The 14,802-nt window shown below is 49.7% G+C and overlaps 1 protein-coding gene across 1 annotated transcript; it reads left to right on the plus strand.

The window, feature by feature from the left end:
- The first annotated feature begins 612 nt into the window (after nucleotides 1-612).
- Nucleotides 613-6,296, plus strand: LOC140213965 (acetylcholinesterase-1-like). Its single transcript, XM_072285159.1, has 3 exons — nucleotides 613-776; nucleotides 2,119-3,639; nucleotides 6,002-6,296. Exons 1-3 carry the CDS (start codon nucleotides 613-615, stop codon nucleotides 6,294-6,296), a joined length of 1,980 nt encoding a protein of 659 aa, XP_072141260.1.
- Nucleotides 6,297-14,802: the final 8,506 nt, after the last annotated feature.

Genomic DNA, 14,802 nt, shown 5'->3' on the forward strand with positions numbered 1-14,802 from the left:
GTTGGCAAGCACCTTTCTGGCGATGCGTGACGCGCAGAAGCATTCGCCGAAGAGACGACGCCACCGGCGTTGCTGGGTTCGTCCTGCTTTGCAAGGGCGCGCGTAGATTGGTCACGCCACCTTGTCAGGTCGCTTATATCTTGTGCTTCGCGTGGTACTTGTCGAAAAGGACGGGGCGGTTACGCACCAATTCGATGAGCATTTCCGATGTCGCGACGCGTTCGAAGACTGCGATATGACGAGAGCGTTGGGCTTGGCCGCCATCTTTCGAATTGCTGAGACGCGCTCCGATTGGTTCGCGGCGAGGCAATCCGGCGGCAGCTGCCGCAAAAATCGGTCCGGGAGCGATCGGCGCGGAAGGGGCTGTTCCGGCGGATCTCGCCGCCGCCGAACTGGGTTCCGCCGAATTGGGCGACGCTCCAGACGCCGAATGCCTCAGGTGAACGCGCCATGACTGTAGCTGACGGCGGAACTCATGCCACGACGTCAGTTGCTCCTCACGGTTTTAGAACCACATACGCGAGCCGTCCTCCTAGCAAACAGAGACATTGTACTCGGCCATACAATTTTCGACGTCTTCGAATACGTCGTCATGGAACGACTTTGGAACCCATGGGTTCTGAATTGTCTACCGGGTCGGTCATCGCGCTGTCCATACCAGTTGAGGTGGTTAGAATCGCTGTGTTGTCTTCTGGAAGCAGTCCCCTGACCAGCGGCTGGCCCAATGGACGGGTCTCTCTATTGGCACTGGGCTGGTGGTTCCCCTCCCAGAAGAAGTATGCGGCATGAGTGAGAAATACCCAGCACCTCCACCAGTTTGTCACGTGTCTCCAAAGAGGACTGGAGGCGTTTAATGGGGACAGCTGGCTTTCTGAAAAACAACGGCGGTGGGACCAAGCTATCGAGCGGGCGGGGTTAGTACGCGCACTTCTTCCGTCTTGGCCTTCCCTCCCTCTTCTTCTGCACTGTCCTCACTACTGCAGGTGGCAATATGTAACGTATGTAACATATATGATGGTAGGAACACATGTCTACATATGGAGCGCATCCTACCCCGCGTTAGTTACAGCCGCACGAATAGACCTCCGGTGGAAGTAGCCGGAGCGGTGGAGTAGCCGGAGACTTTCTAGCTACTTTCCTTGAACACATCCTTATGCATTAAAGCTTGCCTATTGCTCTCCTCAAGGTACGCCACCGTGGCTGAAGCCCGTTTGTCTCCGAAATCCGTTGCGTGTTCTTTCTTGTGGGGCGCCGACTTCTCATGTCGGCTTGATCTTCACTTCAACCGCTTCTCTGAGGGCGCGGGAAACGCTTGATTTTTTAAAAGGTACAAATCTACCTAGATCTTAGCGCACTGGTCCGGAGGCTTTCTGCCAACTATTGCAGAGAGTTGCAGTAGTGTTGCACCTGACCCACTACTGTGTTTGTTAATTTGTTTATTTATTTTGTTCAAATATTCTCAAGTCTGTGAGACATTAGAGAGAGCAGGGTTTGGGTGAGGGCTAGTTGGTATTATATTGCAAGGATGTTGACTTACAGAGCGTACATAGACAAAGGGACCGAAAGAACGACGCAGACAAGCGCTGACTTCTAAATGAACTTTTATGTCAAATAACAAGCATATATAACCAACTTGTTTTCGAGGCGGCGTTTTTTCTCTTGGTGTCTTGGCTATATATGCTTGTTATTCCAAATAAAACTTCAGTTGGAAGTTAGCGCTTGTCGTCGTCGTTGTTTGGGTCCCTTTGCCTATGTACGCCCTGCAAGTCTCAATATTACAGCTGCTGTCTGCGGTCATAGAATGTGATGTGTTGAAGCTTCCTGAGCGCGCTGCCGCTATGCTTGCTAATTTAGTTAGTAAGCGATTGTTGCCAAGTTTATACGACCGATAAAGCTACTATCCTTACTTCGTATAGCAGTCTATTAATTTGCTATCGCAATCGATGCTTCGGCTCTAAGGCCAAACTGCGACTTTATTTGTTTTGTTTACTTTTACATGTAAAACTGCTTCAGAAAGCATTAGGACGCATCTTTAGCATTAATACTGCGCATTGATAGTGTCCTCGCCATTTTTATATAGTTCGCTACCATTCGGCTGATTTAATTTTGTTGTTTCAGGGTAGTAGCTGCCTTGCTGAGCGGCTGCCTCATCACTGCCTTGGCGGTCTTTGTGCTCCTACCAGTCGTTTCAAGATCTGGCACTAAAGCACCAAGAGGCTGCCTCATCGCGAGGACGCCGAACGGTTACGCCAAGGGAAGCCTACTTCAGTTCAAGATCAACGGCACATCGTACAACTCCGTCGCCTTCTACGGCATCCCGTTCGGCGCCTCGACGACCGGAGACGGGCGGTTCGCTGAGCCCCGATGCGCCCAGCCCTGGCACGACCTGTTCAACGCCACGTACAAACGACCCCCCTGCGCCCAGTCGGACACGCATTATGGTCGCACTTACGTCATCGACGCCTCGAACACCACCGAAGACTGCCTGCACATCAACGTCTGGGTGCCCGGCAAATGCGTGACCGACCTGTTGGGCGGCGAAAACCACCGCGCCGTCGTCTTCTGGCTCTTCGGTGGCTCCTTCGTGGGCGGAGGCAACAGCTTCGACTTCTACGACGGCCGCTTCGTGGCAGGCTTGGGAGACGTGCTCGTCGTCACGCCTAACTACCGGGTGACGTCCTTCGGCTTCCTCAACTCGGGAACGGGCCGTGAAGTTGCGGGCAACATGGGGCTGTACGACCAGCTTCTGGCGCTCCGCTGGCTTCGGGAAAACGTCCACTGGTTCGGCGGCGACCGCGACCGCATACTAATCGCCGGACAGAGCGCCGGCGCCATCGCGTCCTCCATGTTGATGGCGAGCCCGATAATGTCGCAGTACGGCCCGTACCGCAGGGCGTTTCTCATGAGCGGCTCGGCGTACGTTCCGCTGCCCCGGAACGAGGGACCCGACGCGCGATGGAGCTTCTCGCGCCTGGCCTCCAACGCCGGCTGCCAGTCGGCGCGCGTCGCCGACGCTGTGCACTGCCTCCGAAACCGGAGCGCGCCGGATATCTTGAAGGCCACCAAGAATATTTCTCTGTTTTTCATGCCATCCTTCGAGGCGCCCCTATTTCCTGGCAAGATGGACTCTCTCGAGCGGCGGTTCGTAGCGGCCCGAGCGCGGGACACACTGATCTCCAACGTGGCGATGGAAGGGGAGGCCTTCTTTCAAATGCTCATGCCAGACATAGCAGGTACGCAAAAAAAGATCACGGCGCAAGTGCTGAAACAAACTTTTCCTTATTTGTTCGGCGACGCGTCGGACTCTGTGATGGAGTTGCTCATTCCTTTCTTGAAGACCGTGTACGACCTTGAAGCCCCCAACCACCGCGGTTGGATACAGGTTATCGGTGACACCATGTTCCGTTGTCCCGTTGCTTCCTTCGGGAAAAGTTTGGCCACCCTGGGAAAGAATGTGTACTACTTGCAGTACACGCCCAGACCTTCTTTTTCCCCGTTTTCCGGAGAAAATGCGACGCACGGAGACGATGTGCCAATGCTGTTTGGGCTCCCGTACACCTACCCGCACTTGGCTACTGACGAAGACAGGGCGATGTCCTACCGCATGATCACGATGGTGTCCAGCTTCGCAAAAGACGGGTGAGTGGTTTGGGAACTTGCTGCAAAATAATCTGGGGTTCCTTTACCAACTGGTTCGTTGGGTTTAACGTCCGCAACCCACACGTCGCAGGAGGAAGGTTCGGGGTCAGTGCTTTGAGGTCTTTAACGTCCATCCAAAGCTCGACACACTCATGTCTTTGCATTCCGCTTGGCTCGCGTTGGAATACGGCCGTCATAGCCGGAAATTAAGCAAGGGACCTCCTGTTCTGAGGCACAGCCATAACCATTCGGTGCCCGCGTTGTGCGTACACGTGCGGCCCGACACGCGATGTTCAGACTTCATTAAGGTTTCGATCGTTAATGTTTGCTGACTTGCTTGTAATATCAGCGTACCAGAGTTTTAGGAAAGTACTCCGCACGTTCCGTTCCGCAGTTGAACAGTGGCCACTGTTCGTGGCTGTGCGCCTAACAGTGGCTGTTCATGGCTACTGTGGCTGTGCGCACGAGGTCGCGGGTTGGAGTCTCGGCTTTCAATTCTGAGCAAGGCTGGCCCACTATGCGAAATATTGAACCATAAGGAACGCGCTTACATTTCTGGCGGTTCCCTTTTGTAACACGAGGATCTGGTCCTCAGTGCATACATATTGTTACACCCACGAAAGATCTTTATTCAGAGGCCAGGTATAGATAGTCACGACGGTCTCAATCAGGCGAGTGCTTATTGAGCTTCAGGTAGCCAGCACAACGTCGTTGTCTTCTGTCTTGGATGCGCCACATCAAACGCACATGGGTTTAACAACAAATATATATATATATATAGATATATATATATATATATATATATATATATATATACACACACACACACAACGGGAAAGTCTCAGCTGAAACCGATTCAGCGCAAATCACCGAGTTCATCAGCGTCTCTCTCTTTCACTCTGAAAATTGGCAGAACGGGTAGTCTACAATACAATATGCACATTCATATACAGTGAGCGCTAGGCCTAGGTGCGCGTGTTGGAACCCCTGACTGCCGAAATTTGTCCCAAGCCATCCGCCACGGCATTTCCCGCAACCCGGGCGTTGAAAGTCAATTTCTAAGGACTTGTATATGAAATCTACAGAGCATATCTGTGTTGCTTACTTCATTATGTCCGGGAAAACTGAGCCCCTTGGTTGGACGACGCCTGCTTACACGTTACGTTCATTTCTGGTCGCTCTTTCTTGAACCATCCTGGGAGCTCCTCCGCCACTGTTCTCAAAGACCAAAACTAATCCTTACACATTCTCACCCACTTATTCGAATGAAATTCCTAGCACGCTCCAACCCGGTTTGCAGCGATCTGGAGCCTTGTCCACATGGGAGCGAGGAAAACCGCGCCTAAGCCGAACCTTCTAGCCGCTTCTAGTGCAATCTGCATAGTCGCGTGATCGAGTTTCGGGCGGATCTCGGTGATCTCGTTCGCACTCCCAGGTTTCGAGTGGGAGAGCGGCGCCCTGACGGGACCAGCCGAATGGGAACCGCACTGCGAGAGTTCTCTATAGCTCTAGAAAGCGGCCTTACAAATGTGCCATTAATATTCTTGCCCCGGGGGGTAAAAGGGACATAGACTCTTCCGAATAAAATCAAGATTTCGTTGGATGTGCCCTTCTTCAAAGGAAAGCGCCAAGGAGGGTTTTCCCTTATTCAGCCACTGTTTTTAACGAAGACAATTGGTTTCCTTTGGGGATTTCCACAGGAAAATACAAAATTAGGCGCCATAATAGACAGCCAACGGGAAGAAACAAACACGACAGAGCGCTAACTTCATACACAAAGAAATATATCGGAAGCGATACAGGGTTCCTTGATCTTTAGCACGCCTGTTTAACCCTTCATGTAATGGCCGACGTATCATTCTTCCTACGTTGAGTTTGATGCTTCAAGATTTCGATTTAGGCGTCCGAACCTAACGCATAGCCTACAGTAGCGTTTTTGATAACGTGGACTGAGTTTCGATTAGTAGATAGTTAACGAAGCAGTTAATTGCTATTCTAAGCATATAGGCTTTTACTGGAACATTTCATTGCTTCCTTGCACAAATGGTGTCTCCTTAGCCAGAATAAAGGTGAAGTACTTGTTCAATGTTTCCTTGACGTGTAACGGCGTTCCGGCATTAGAGTGTCGAAAAATATGTTCGTGCAATCAAGGCAGCGCATTCGTTACGTCAACTCGGCAAAATGTTCACGCCTTGGGATGAGTGAGTGCAGGTTTACAGTTCGCGCTCGGTCTAACTTCTCTCTCGTGCGTTACCTTTTATTGCGAGTAATTTTGTATCGGTGCATTGTTGATCACACTGGCTTCTATAGGGTCCCTTTTATTTAGGCCGACGATGGTAACGGCGGTGATTGTGGCCCGCAGGTCTCTCCCAAGCCTGGAGGACGGGAGTCCCTGGCCGCTCTTCTCGAAGGCTTCCAACTACTCGTTCGTCGACCTCGCACACTCCGGGTTCACGCTTGGCGGCACCACTCCCGAGTGTCCCTTGCTAGAGATCATGAGGATGATCTTGAACCCGGACAAGTCGGACCGGCGAGCTATCGACAGTGCTTGGACGCCCGAAGTCGTCAGCTTGGCACTGGACATGCTTGCCGCGATACCGGCGCGAGCTCTTGAGATCGCCGCCACCACTCATGCCCGTGCTTACAAAGGCCAATGAATATGCCATACGCTCGAACCCTCCAGTGTTCACTGCGCCTTTCGGGGTGTTAAAAAGGTATCAGCTTGCAACATGTTGTGCGTCGTTGATGAATTGCCCATCTGAGGGGCGTTTGTTTTCATTACAGTGGTTTCACCAAGATAAATCGCAAAGAATAAGGGCAACACTGGACTTTAGTCTACCAAGGGAGCAGGCTGGTTTCAGGAAGGGACACTTTACAATGGATCACGTCCATGTCATCGATCAGGTAATCGCGAAATCTATAGAGTACAATCAGCCTCTCTATATAGCTTTCACGAATTAAGAAAAGGCGTTTGATTCAGTAGAGATAGTAGCAGTCATAGAGGCATTACGTAATGATGGAGTACAGGACGCTTACGCGAATATCTTGGAAAATATCTACAGATTCCAAAGCTACCTTAATTTTCCACAAGTAGGAAGACACGTATAAAGGCGTCCGACACGGAGACACAGTCTCTCCAATGCTATTCACGGCGTGTTTGGAAGAAGTATTCATGTTATTAAACTGAGAAAACTTAGGAGTGAGGATTAACGGCGAATATCTCAGCAACCTTCCATTTGCAGATGACATATTGCGCTGTTCGGCAACACAGGGGACGAGTTACAACAAATGAGTGAAGACCTTAACAGAGAGAGAGTAAGAGTGTGGTTGATTAATATGCAGAAGACGTAGGTAATGATAAATAGCCGGGCAAGGGAACAATAGTTCAATATGGCCAGCCAGCCTCTAAAGTCTGTGAAGGAGTACGTTTACCTAGATCAATTACTCGCAGGGCACCCTGATCATGAGAGGGAAGTTCGCAGAATAATAAAAATGGGTTGAAGTGCATACGGCAGACATTGTAAGCTCCTTACTGGAAGCTTACCATTATTACTGAAAAGGAAGGTATACAATCAGTGCATTTTACGAGTGCTGACATATGGGGCAGAGACTTGGAGACTGAAAAGAAGCTTGAAAACAAGCTAAGGACCGCGCAAAGAGCGACGCAACGAAGAATGTTAGGCGTAACGTTAAGAGACAGGAAAAGAGCGGTGCGGATCAGAGAGCAGACGGGGATAGCCGATATTCTCATTGACACTAAGAGAGAAAGATGGAGCTGGGCAGGTCATGTGTGGCGTAGGTTATATGACCGGTGGACCATTAGGGTTACAGGATGGGTGCCAAGAGAAGGGAAGCGCTGTCGAGGACGGCAGAAGACTAGGTGGGGTGATGAAATTAAGACATTCGCAGGTGCCAGGTGGAACCGCTTGGCGCAGGACAAGGGTAATTGGAAATCGCAGGGAGAGGCCTTCGTTCTGCAGTGGAAATAAAATAGGCTGATGGTGATGATGAAGATGACAAACCCATTAAACAAGGCACTGAACGACCCTTTACACGCGTTTTCTTTTGTATCTTGTAGAACTATTCACATTTGCACAAAGCAATAAAGTGGGCCACCTGAGCGAAATTAGTCGTAAATGTAGAATTTAGAGGCAGCAGACGGAGGAATACCGCGCAGGAAGTTATCTGATCTTGCATTTGAGTGCAGGGGTATACCGACGTTGAGGGGGACTTAGAGAAATGAAAATTTATTTACATTATGCGCAGAAATAGAAGGACGCAAGACAGTAAAATGCCATCGACGGCCAGAAACAAATCGAACGCTGGGGCCTGCGGCAAGAAGAACGTCTCTCTCTTTTCCGGTGGTTCCTTTGGTTATAGCCCCTTCAGTCTGTCGGGGTCACGTTATTTTCAGCCAGTCGTCGAGCCTATGCAGGTGTCATTTTGATCCAATCGCCAAGCCAGAAAAGGTGTCTTTCACTGTCATCCAATCGTAGGGCCCGTGCCAGTGGCGTCATGTTCGGCCAATGGGGACACTCCACGGGCTCTATTCTTCGATGGCTGCCTCCGTCGGGCGTTGCCTCTTCGCCTAGAAAGCGCTCCGGTGGAAGGGACGGGTCGTCTTGACCGGCGTTCCTGTGCAGCAAGCCGCATTTTCCGTGACGAGGGTCGACGACCTCGAACCGTCCCGGCTTCCAGTTGCCTTCCGGGAAGCGTCACGCAGGGGAAAGACAAAAGCTCCCCGCGCAACAGACGAGGGTGGGATTGCCAAACAGCCTGGCAGGTCCGGTGGCACGGTGGACGCGCTCCTGCGCACCGTAGTTGCTGTGCGACGGCGGTGCGCAGAGAGAGAGACAAGAACCATTAACCATCACGTTTGTGACAGTATAGTGTAGGTGGCTACAGACATCTTACAGTGAGCAGACTGCACACCACCCACTTGGGGCTGGTACGCACCCGCCGCCATCGAGCGCCACCTGAATCGAGAGCATGCAGGCACGAGCAGCTGCCCGCCCTTGCAGCAACGTCCCGCCGAGAGGCCGGGAATCGCTTAGTTCTATCTATTAAAATGTGGAAGAGCAGAGGGAAGACGCTCGATCGTCGTGAACTACAAGAACTGCGACACAGACTCGAATGTGTGGGACGACTTGCAGTTGGACCGGGACTGAGTACTCACTCGTCTCTTCGATAAAGATCATAATTCCATATTCATCTGTGCCAAAATTAAGGGTTAGATCGTTCGCTGCGTTGCCACACGTATTCGCAAGTGTCTCTAAGTATCTTGCATTGTCCGTTAGTGGCACTATGTCGTCCGCCGCATACATCAGTCCGGGGCTCTTCTGCTGCACCATTCGTCCATCATGCAGGTAGGACAAATCAAACCTTAATTCACTACTTTCCAGTCGGGTTTCCGCGCCCTTAACGTGAAGCGTGAACAGCAATAGAGACGGAGGACATATTTGCTTCGGTCACTGGTGAATTTCTGCCACTTCGTCACATTTTCGGCCTTGCCACACCATTTGTTCTCGGTGTATTGGCGCCAAATATGCGCGTCGCACGGCGGTCATGTCGAGCGCTGAACCTGTCGAGAGTGCTTTCAGCTTTCAAAATATTAAGTCGCCGGAAAGTGCGCTTTTGCCGCTGTCGCCGCTTGAATCGGTATCGGCGCGTTTGTCGATTGCGACTGCAACCAGTAAAGATACGATTAGCCTATTTCCATGAGTAAAATATATTGGTGTGTCGCCGAACTTAGCCCTCGCCGTTCTACTAGCGGAAATGAAGGCGACAACAGCACGCCGTTTTTGAAGGGAGCAGCAGCGGCACAATGGTTTGTGACGGTGGTCGCGGGCACTAAGCCAATACGCAAGTAGAAAGGAATACGAACGGTTTTTTTGGGGTGAATGTCAGTCCCGCTGCTACAGTCGTGACCGTTACGCGAATAAAATTGCAGTTCTTTTATGCAGCGTCCCAGAATCAAACAAAATTTTTGCCGATGAATCTAAGGTGCTGTGGCGCGCCATTACTAATTTTCGGTCAGTGCGGCCACCCGTCGCCGAATTAGGCGGCGTAGTGTGTGGCGAAAACAGTTGAAAAATTTTAGCTACAGATGTGAGCTTGCTCACAGGACTCGTATGATGTATAGCATGTCGGCTGAACCATGCGGCCCCGAATTGGCGTCTGTGTCAGCAGGTGTTTGGTGTGTTGCGACACCACGTACCCGAGCACACGAGAATTGGAACCTCCCGCGTTTAACCGTGCGCGGCTTAGGCGTGTCCGGGGAAAGGGGGATCCTGGGCGTTGAGCTGATGCTGGGTGTTGGGACCATTAAGGCCCCCCGGCGGAGACAACACACCCCTTTGGCCTCGGCTTCCCCTAGACGGCACCCTCGGACTGACCCACCCGAGGGAAATCAGTAGTTGCCTTTTCCTGTCTCTCTCTCCCTTTGGCCTTCGTCTTTCCTGTCGTTTCCTAGCTTCCTCTTACTTCCAATTTTTCCAGGCAGCAAGGGTTAACCTTGTGTGAATAGCCAACGTAGGTTATTCCATATTTGGTTCTAGTGATAACGTACAGCAGGCGTCTCCAGGACCTGTTTTTAAAGTCCCTGTAGCGTCCCCTTGTAGGGCTCCACGGTAGGCGGCTGGCGTTATTGCCGAAAATTACATTTGTCTATGGCTAGTTCCTTCCCTCCCCTTCCTGACAGCCCTCAGAAAAGAGTGCGCACCGAAGATGTGTTCCAGTTCTTTGGACGTCAAAGGCCGAACTTCCCACAATATCATCTCATTCACTCAGAAAAATCAGACAAGCAAGTACGAATAATCTCCGCTTTCTTAGTTTCCAAGTCTTTAACTGATACCCTTGGGCCAGGCTACAAGGCATCAAGGATGGCAAGTGGTGATCTCCTCTTAGAGTTGCATGATCAGAAACAATACGAAAAGTTGCCCAGTCTAGTGTCATTTGGGGATGTTCCATTGAGAGTAACTCCACACCGCACTCTGAACACCACCCGCGGCGTTGTCTCTGATGATTATTTGGTCCTGCTGACAGAGGCAGAGCTCTTGGAGGGCTTCAGTGAGCAGAATGTTATCTATGTCAAGAGAATTAAGATGAGGCGGGATGGCAAAGAAATTGAAACCAAGCCCCTAATACTCACCTTTGGTTCAAGTGCCCTGCCCGAGTACGTCGAGGCCGGGTACATTAAGCTCTGTATTAGGCCATACGTGCCAAATCCCCTCAGATGTTTCAAGTGCCAGCGTTTCGGCCCCAGTTCGCAGAGCTGCCGAGGCCGTCAAACTTGTGCGAAATGTAGTGCCGGTGACCACACCTCTAAAGCTTGCGAGAACTCTCTCCACTGTGTAAACTGTGATGGGGAGCACGCCGCAAACTCGCGGTCGTGCGATCATGGAAAAAAGAAAATGAAATTGTAACAATTAAAGCAATGGCAAATATAAGTTTCAAAGAGGCATGCAGGCGGGTATCCTACCTGCCCAACAACACTTTTGCCGATGTGGCGCGTCAGGAGGCAGCGACATAAAGGCTTCCGGCGGCTGTCCGACCCACAAGCAGTCAGTCGGCAGTTACGCCATCTGCCCCCGCAGCGGTTGCAGCTAGCGCTGCTCCGCCACCCCAGCAGAAGGGGCCATCTACCTCCGGGCAGGTGGTCTCAAAGGTCTCGTCCAACGTGCCGAGGCCTTCACGTCCAACAAAGCGCTCGGGTGAGCACGTGTCTAGCGCCTCGCAAGAGGCGATGGACACAACGACCAGTAAGACGGGCCACCAGCGCCTAAGGAGCGGCGAGCATCTTTCGACCGCTCAAAAAAAAAAAAAAAAAAAAAATCCCGTCACGGCGTCTCCAAAGGGCCCGTGAACTAATTTCAATCTCTTAAACGCACAGCACCCAAAACATTCATCATAATGTAAATACACATACGACAGTGAAATGTACGAGGACTTCTACATAACCTCGACGACATTAGAGAACTACTACGCAAACATAATCCAAGGCTGCTGTGTGTTCAAGAGAGGCATCTGAAACCCACACACACAAACTTTCTTCGTCAATACACAATCTATCGTAAAGATCGCAACGAGGCTAATGCCTCTGGCGGTGTTGCAATAGTTGCGGACAAGTCTGTAGCTTGTCAACAGATCGCCCTCCAGACGCCCCTTGAGGCAGTGTCAGTTGGGGCAATTATTTTTAACAAACTTGTGACTGTGTGCTCTATATACATACCTTCTAACTATCTCCTGATAAAAACCGTTTTCCATAAACTAATTAATCAGCTTCCTGAACCCTACATACTCGCAGATGATTTTAACGCCCACAACACGATGTGGGGAGATCCGCGATGCGACGCCTGAGGCCGATTGATTGAAAAGTTTTTTCTGCTCTCTAGTGCCTGCCTGTTCAGTAAGAAGGAGCCGACGTATTACAGTGTCCAACACAACACATATTCAGCGATAGATCTAGCAATCGGTTCTTCTTCTCTTATGCCTCACATAGAATGGTCCGTGATCAATAAATTGTATGGAAGTGACCACTTTCCTGTAACATTAAACCTGATAACTTTGCATGAGAACCCTCCACATATTCCTCGATGGACTTAGCATCGGCGGATTGGGAGCATTTTAAAGAATCATCTTATTTACCACCAGATTTTATAAATAATCTTACTATAAATGATGCCATCGCATATTTTACCGCTTTTATTACTGATGCAGACGAAAAGTTTATCCCGCAGACAAATGGTGGTTCACTTAGAAGACGTGTTCCCTGGTGGAACGAAGACTGTAGAGAGGCGCGAAAGAGACAGAACAAGGCATGGGTTGTTTTGCGCAGATCGCCCAATGCCGAAAATCTAATCCAGTTTAAAAAAATTAAATCCCCGGGAAGGCGAACACGACGTCAGGCAAAGAGGGAAAGCTGGGTGAGGTTCCTCTGCGACATTAATTCATACACGCAGGAGGCAATAGTGTGGAATGGCTTGAGAAAGCTAAAAAGGCAACAAATCCATTCGTTGCCTCTGGTGAACGACCAAGGGAACACCCTGCAAGACCAGGCAGACACTCTTGGGGAACACTTTGAGCACGTGTCGAGCACAATCCACTATTCTCAATCTTTCCTTAAATACAAAGAAATAGAAGAACTGAAGCCATTCGTACGTAAATGCAGACACGACGAAGCATATAACCGACCATTCAGCATTGCCGAGTTGAGAGCTGCCTTGATCTCATGCAAGGGCACTGCACCGGGACCTGACCGGGTCATGTATGACATGACCAAAACTGATGCAGTGACACACAAGTTACACAACTCGCACTCTTCAACACTATTTGGGCTGCCGGATACCTTCCATACACATAGAAAGGAGCGATTGTGGTCCCTGTTTTGAAGCAGTGGAAATACCTATCCATGGCGGCAAGTTATCGCCTGATAGCTCTTACAAGCTGCCTGTGTAAGCTTTTTGAAAAAATGATTAATCGCGGACTCATACATTTCCTTGAACTCAACAACATACTTGATCCCTATCAGTGTGGCTTCAGAGAAGGCCGGTCCACAACAGATCATCTTGTACGCATTGAAGGATGTATCCGCGATGCATTTATACATAAACAGTTTTTCTTATCAATATTCCTCGATATGGAGAAGGCGTATACACAACATGGAGTTACGGGATCTTGCGAGACTTGTGAGGAATGGGCATCTGTGGAAATATGCTGAAAATAATTGAAAGCTATTTGTTGAATCTTATCTTCCGCGTGAAAATCGGCAACGTATTGTCGCGACTTTTCACACAAGAAACAGGTGTACCCCAGGGAGGCGTGCTTAGTTGTACGCTCTTTATCGGGAAGATGAACACGCTTCGTGCTTCATTACCACCTGCCATTTTTTATTCCGTCTTCGTGGACGACATTCAAATCGGCTTCAAATCCTGTAACCACGCGGTATGCAAGAGACAGGTACAGCAGGGCTTGAACAAGTTGTCCAAGTGGACCGACAAAAACGGATTTAAAATCAACCCCCACAAAAGTTCTTGTGTTCATTTTACTAGAAAGAGAGGCCTGGTTCTAGATCATTGTGTTCAACTGTGTGGACATCAAATACCTATCAACAAAGAACACAAATTTCTAGGTATTATGCTTGACTCGAAGCTTACTTTCATTCACCACATTAAATATAATAAAGAAACATGTCTACGGACAATCAACTTACTTAAAATTCTATCCCACACAACATGGGGTAGCGACAGGAAATGTCTGATGAATGTTTATAAGAGCCTAATTCGATCACGACTGGACTATAGTGCCGTCGTATATAACTCTGCCGCTCCGAGCGCACTAAAGGTTCTAGATCCTGTCCACCATCTAGGTATCCGCGTAGCCACTGGCGCTTTCAGGACAAGCCCTATTGAAAACTTGTACGCGGAATCAAATGAATGGTGATTCCATCTGCAGAGAACTTACATCAGCCTCACATATTTCCTGAAAATACACTCCAATCATAAACATCCATGTTTTAGCACTGCTAACGATATGACGTGTGCTACACCTTTCTGTAATCGTCCCTCTGTAAGACAACCTTTCTCGCTTCGTGTGAGGGAGTTTGTGATGAAAAGCATGTCCCACTCCTCGAGCTTCGCTTAATGCATCCAACCAAGCTGTTACCACCTTGGGAGTGGCAGGTGGTAGAATGTGACATATCCTTTCTAGAAGTAACAAAACACGCAGCAGAAATCGAAATCCGAATGCGTTTCCTATAACTCCAGCAGAAGCACTCCTGCGCAGACTTCTACACAGACGCTTCGAAGTCAAATGCCGGGGTATCCTATGCAGCCGTCGGCTGATCCTTCTCAGAATCCGATGTACTGCATCCGGAAACAAGTATCTTTATGGCCGAGGCCTGCGCGTTACTGTCTGCTGTGAAGCATATAAGAGAATAAAAACTTGAAAAATCAACAATATATACAGGCCCCCTAAGCGTCGTGAAAGCCTTGATGTCACTCTATACACATCAAAATTACAGCATTTAATGAACTCTATTCCGTCTTGTGTAAAGCGTACATATCTAATCAGCATATCATTACATGCTGGGTGCCTGGCCATAGGAACATTGAGGGTAACGTTCTGGCGGACGAGAGGGCCACTTCAATCGCATCGCAAGCTGTT

The sequence above is a fragment of the Dermacentor andersoni genome, chromosome 11, assembly GCF_023375885.2.
Source record: "Dermacentor andersoni chromosome 11, qqDerAnde1_hic_scaffold, whole genome shotgun sequence".
Lineage (NCBI taxonomy): Eukaryota > Metazoa > Arthropoda > Arachnida > Ixodida > Ixodidae > Dermacentor > Dermacentor andersoni.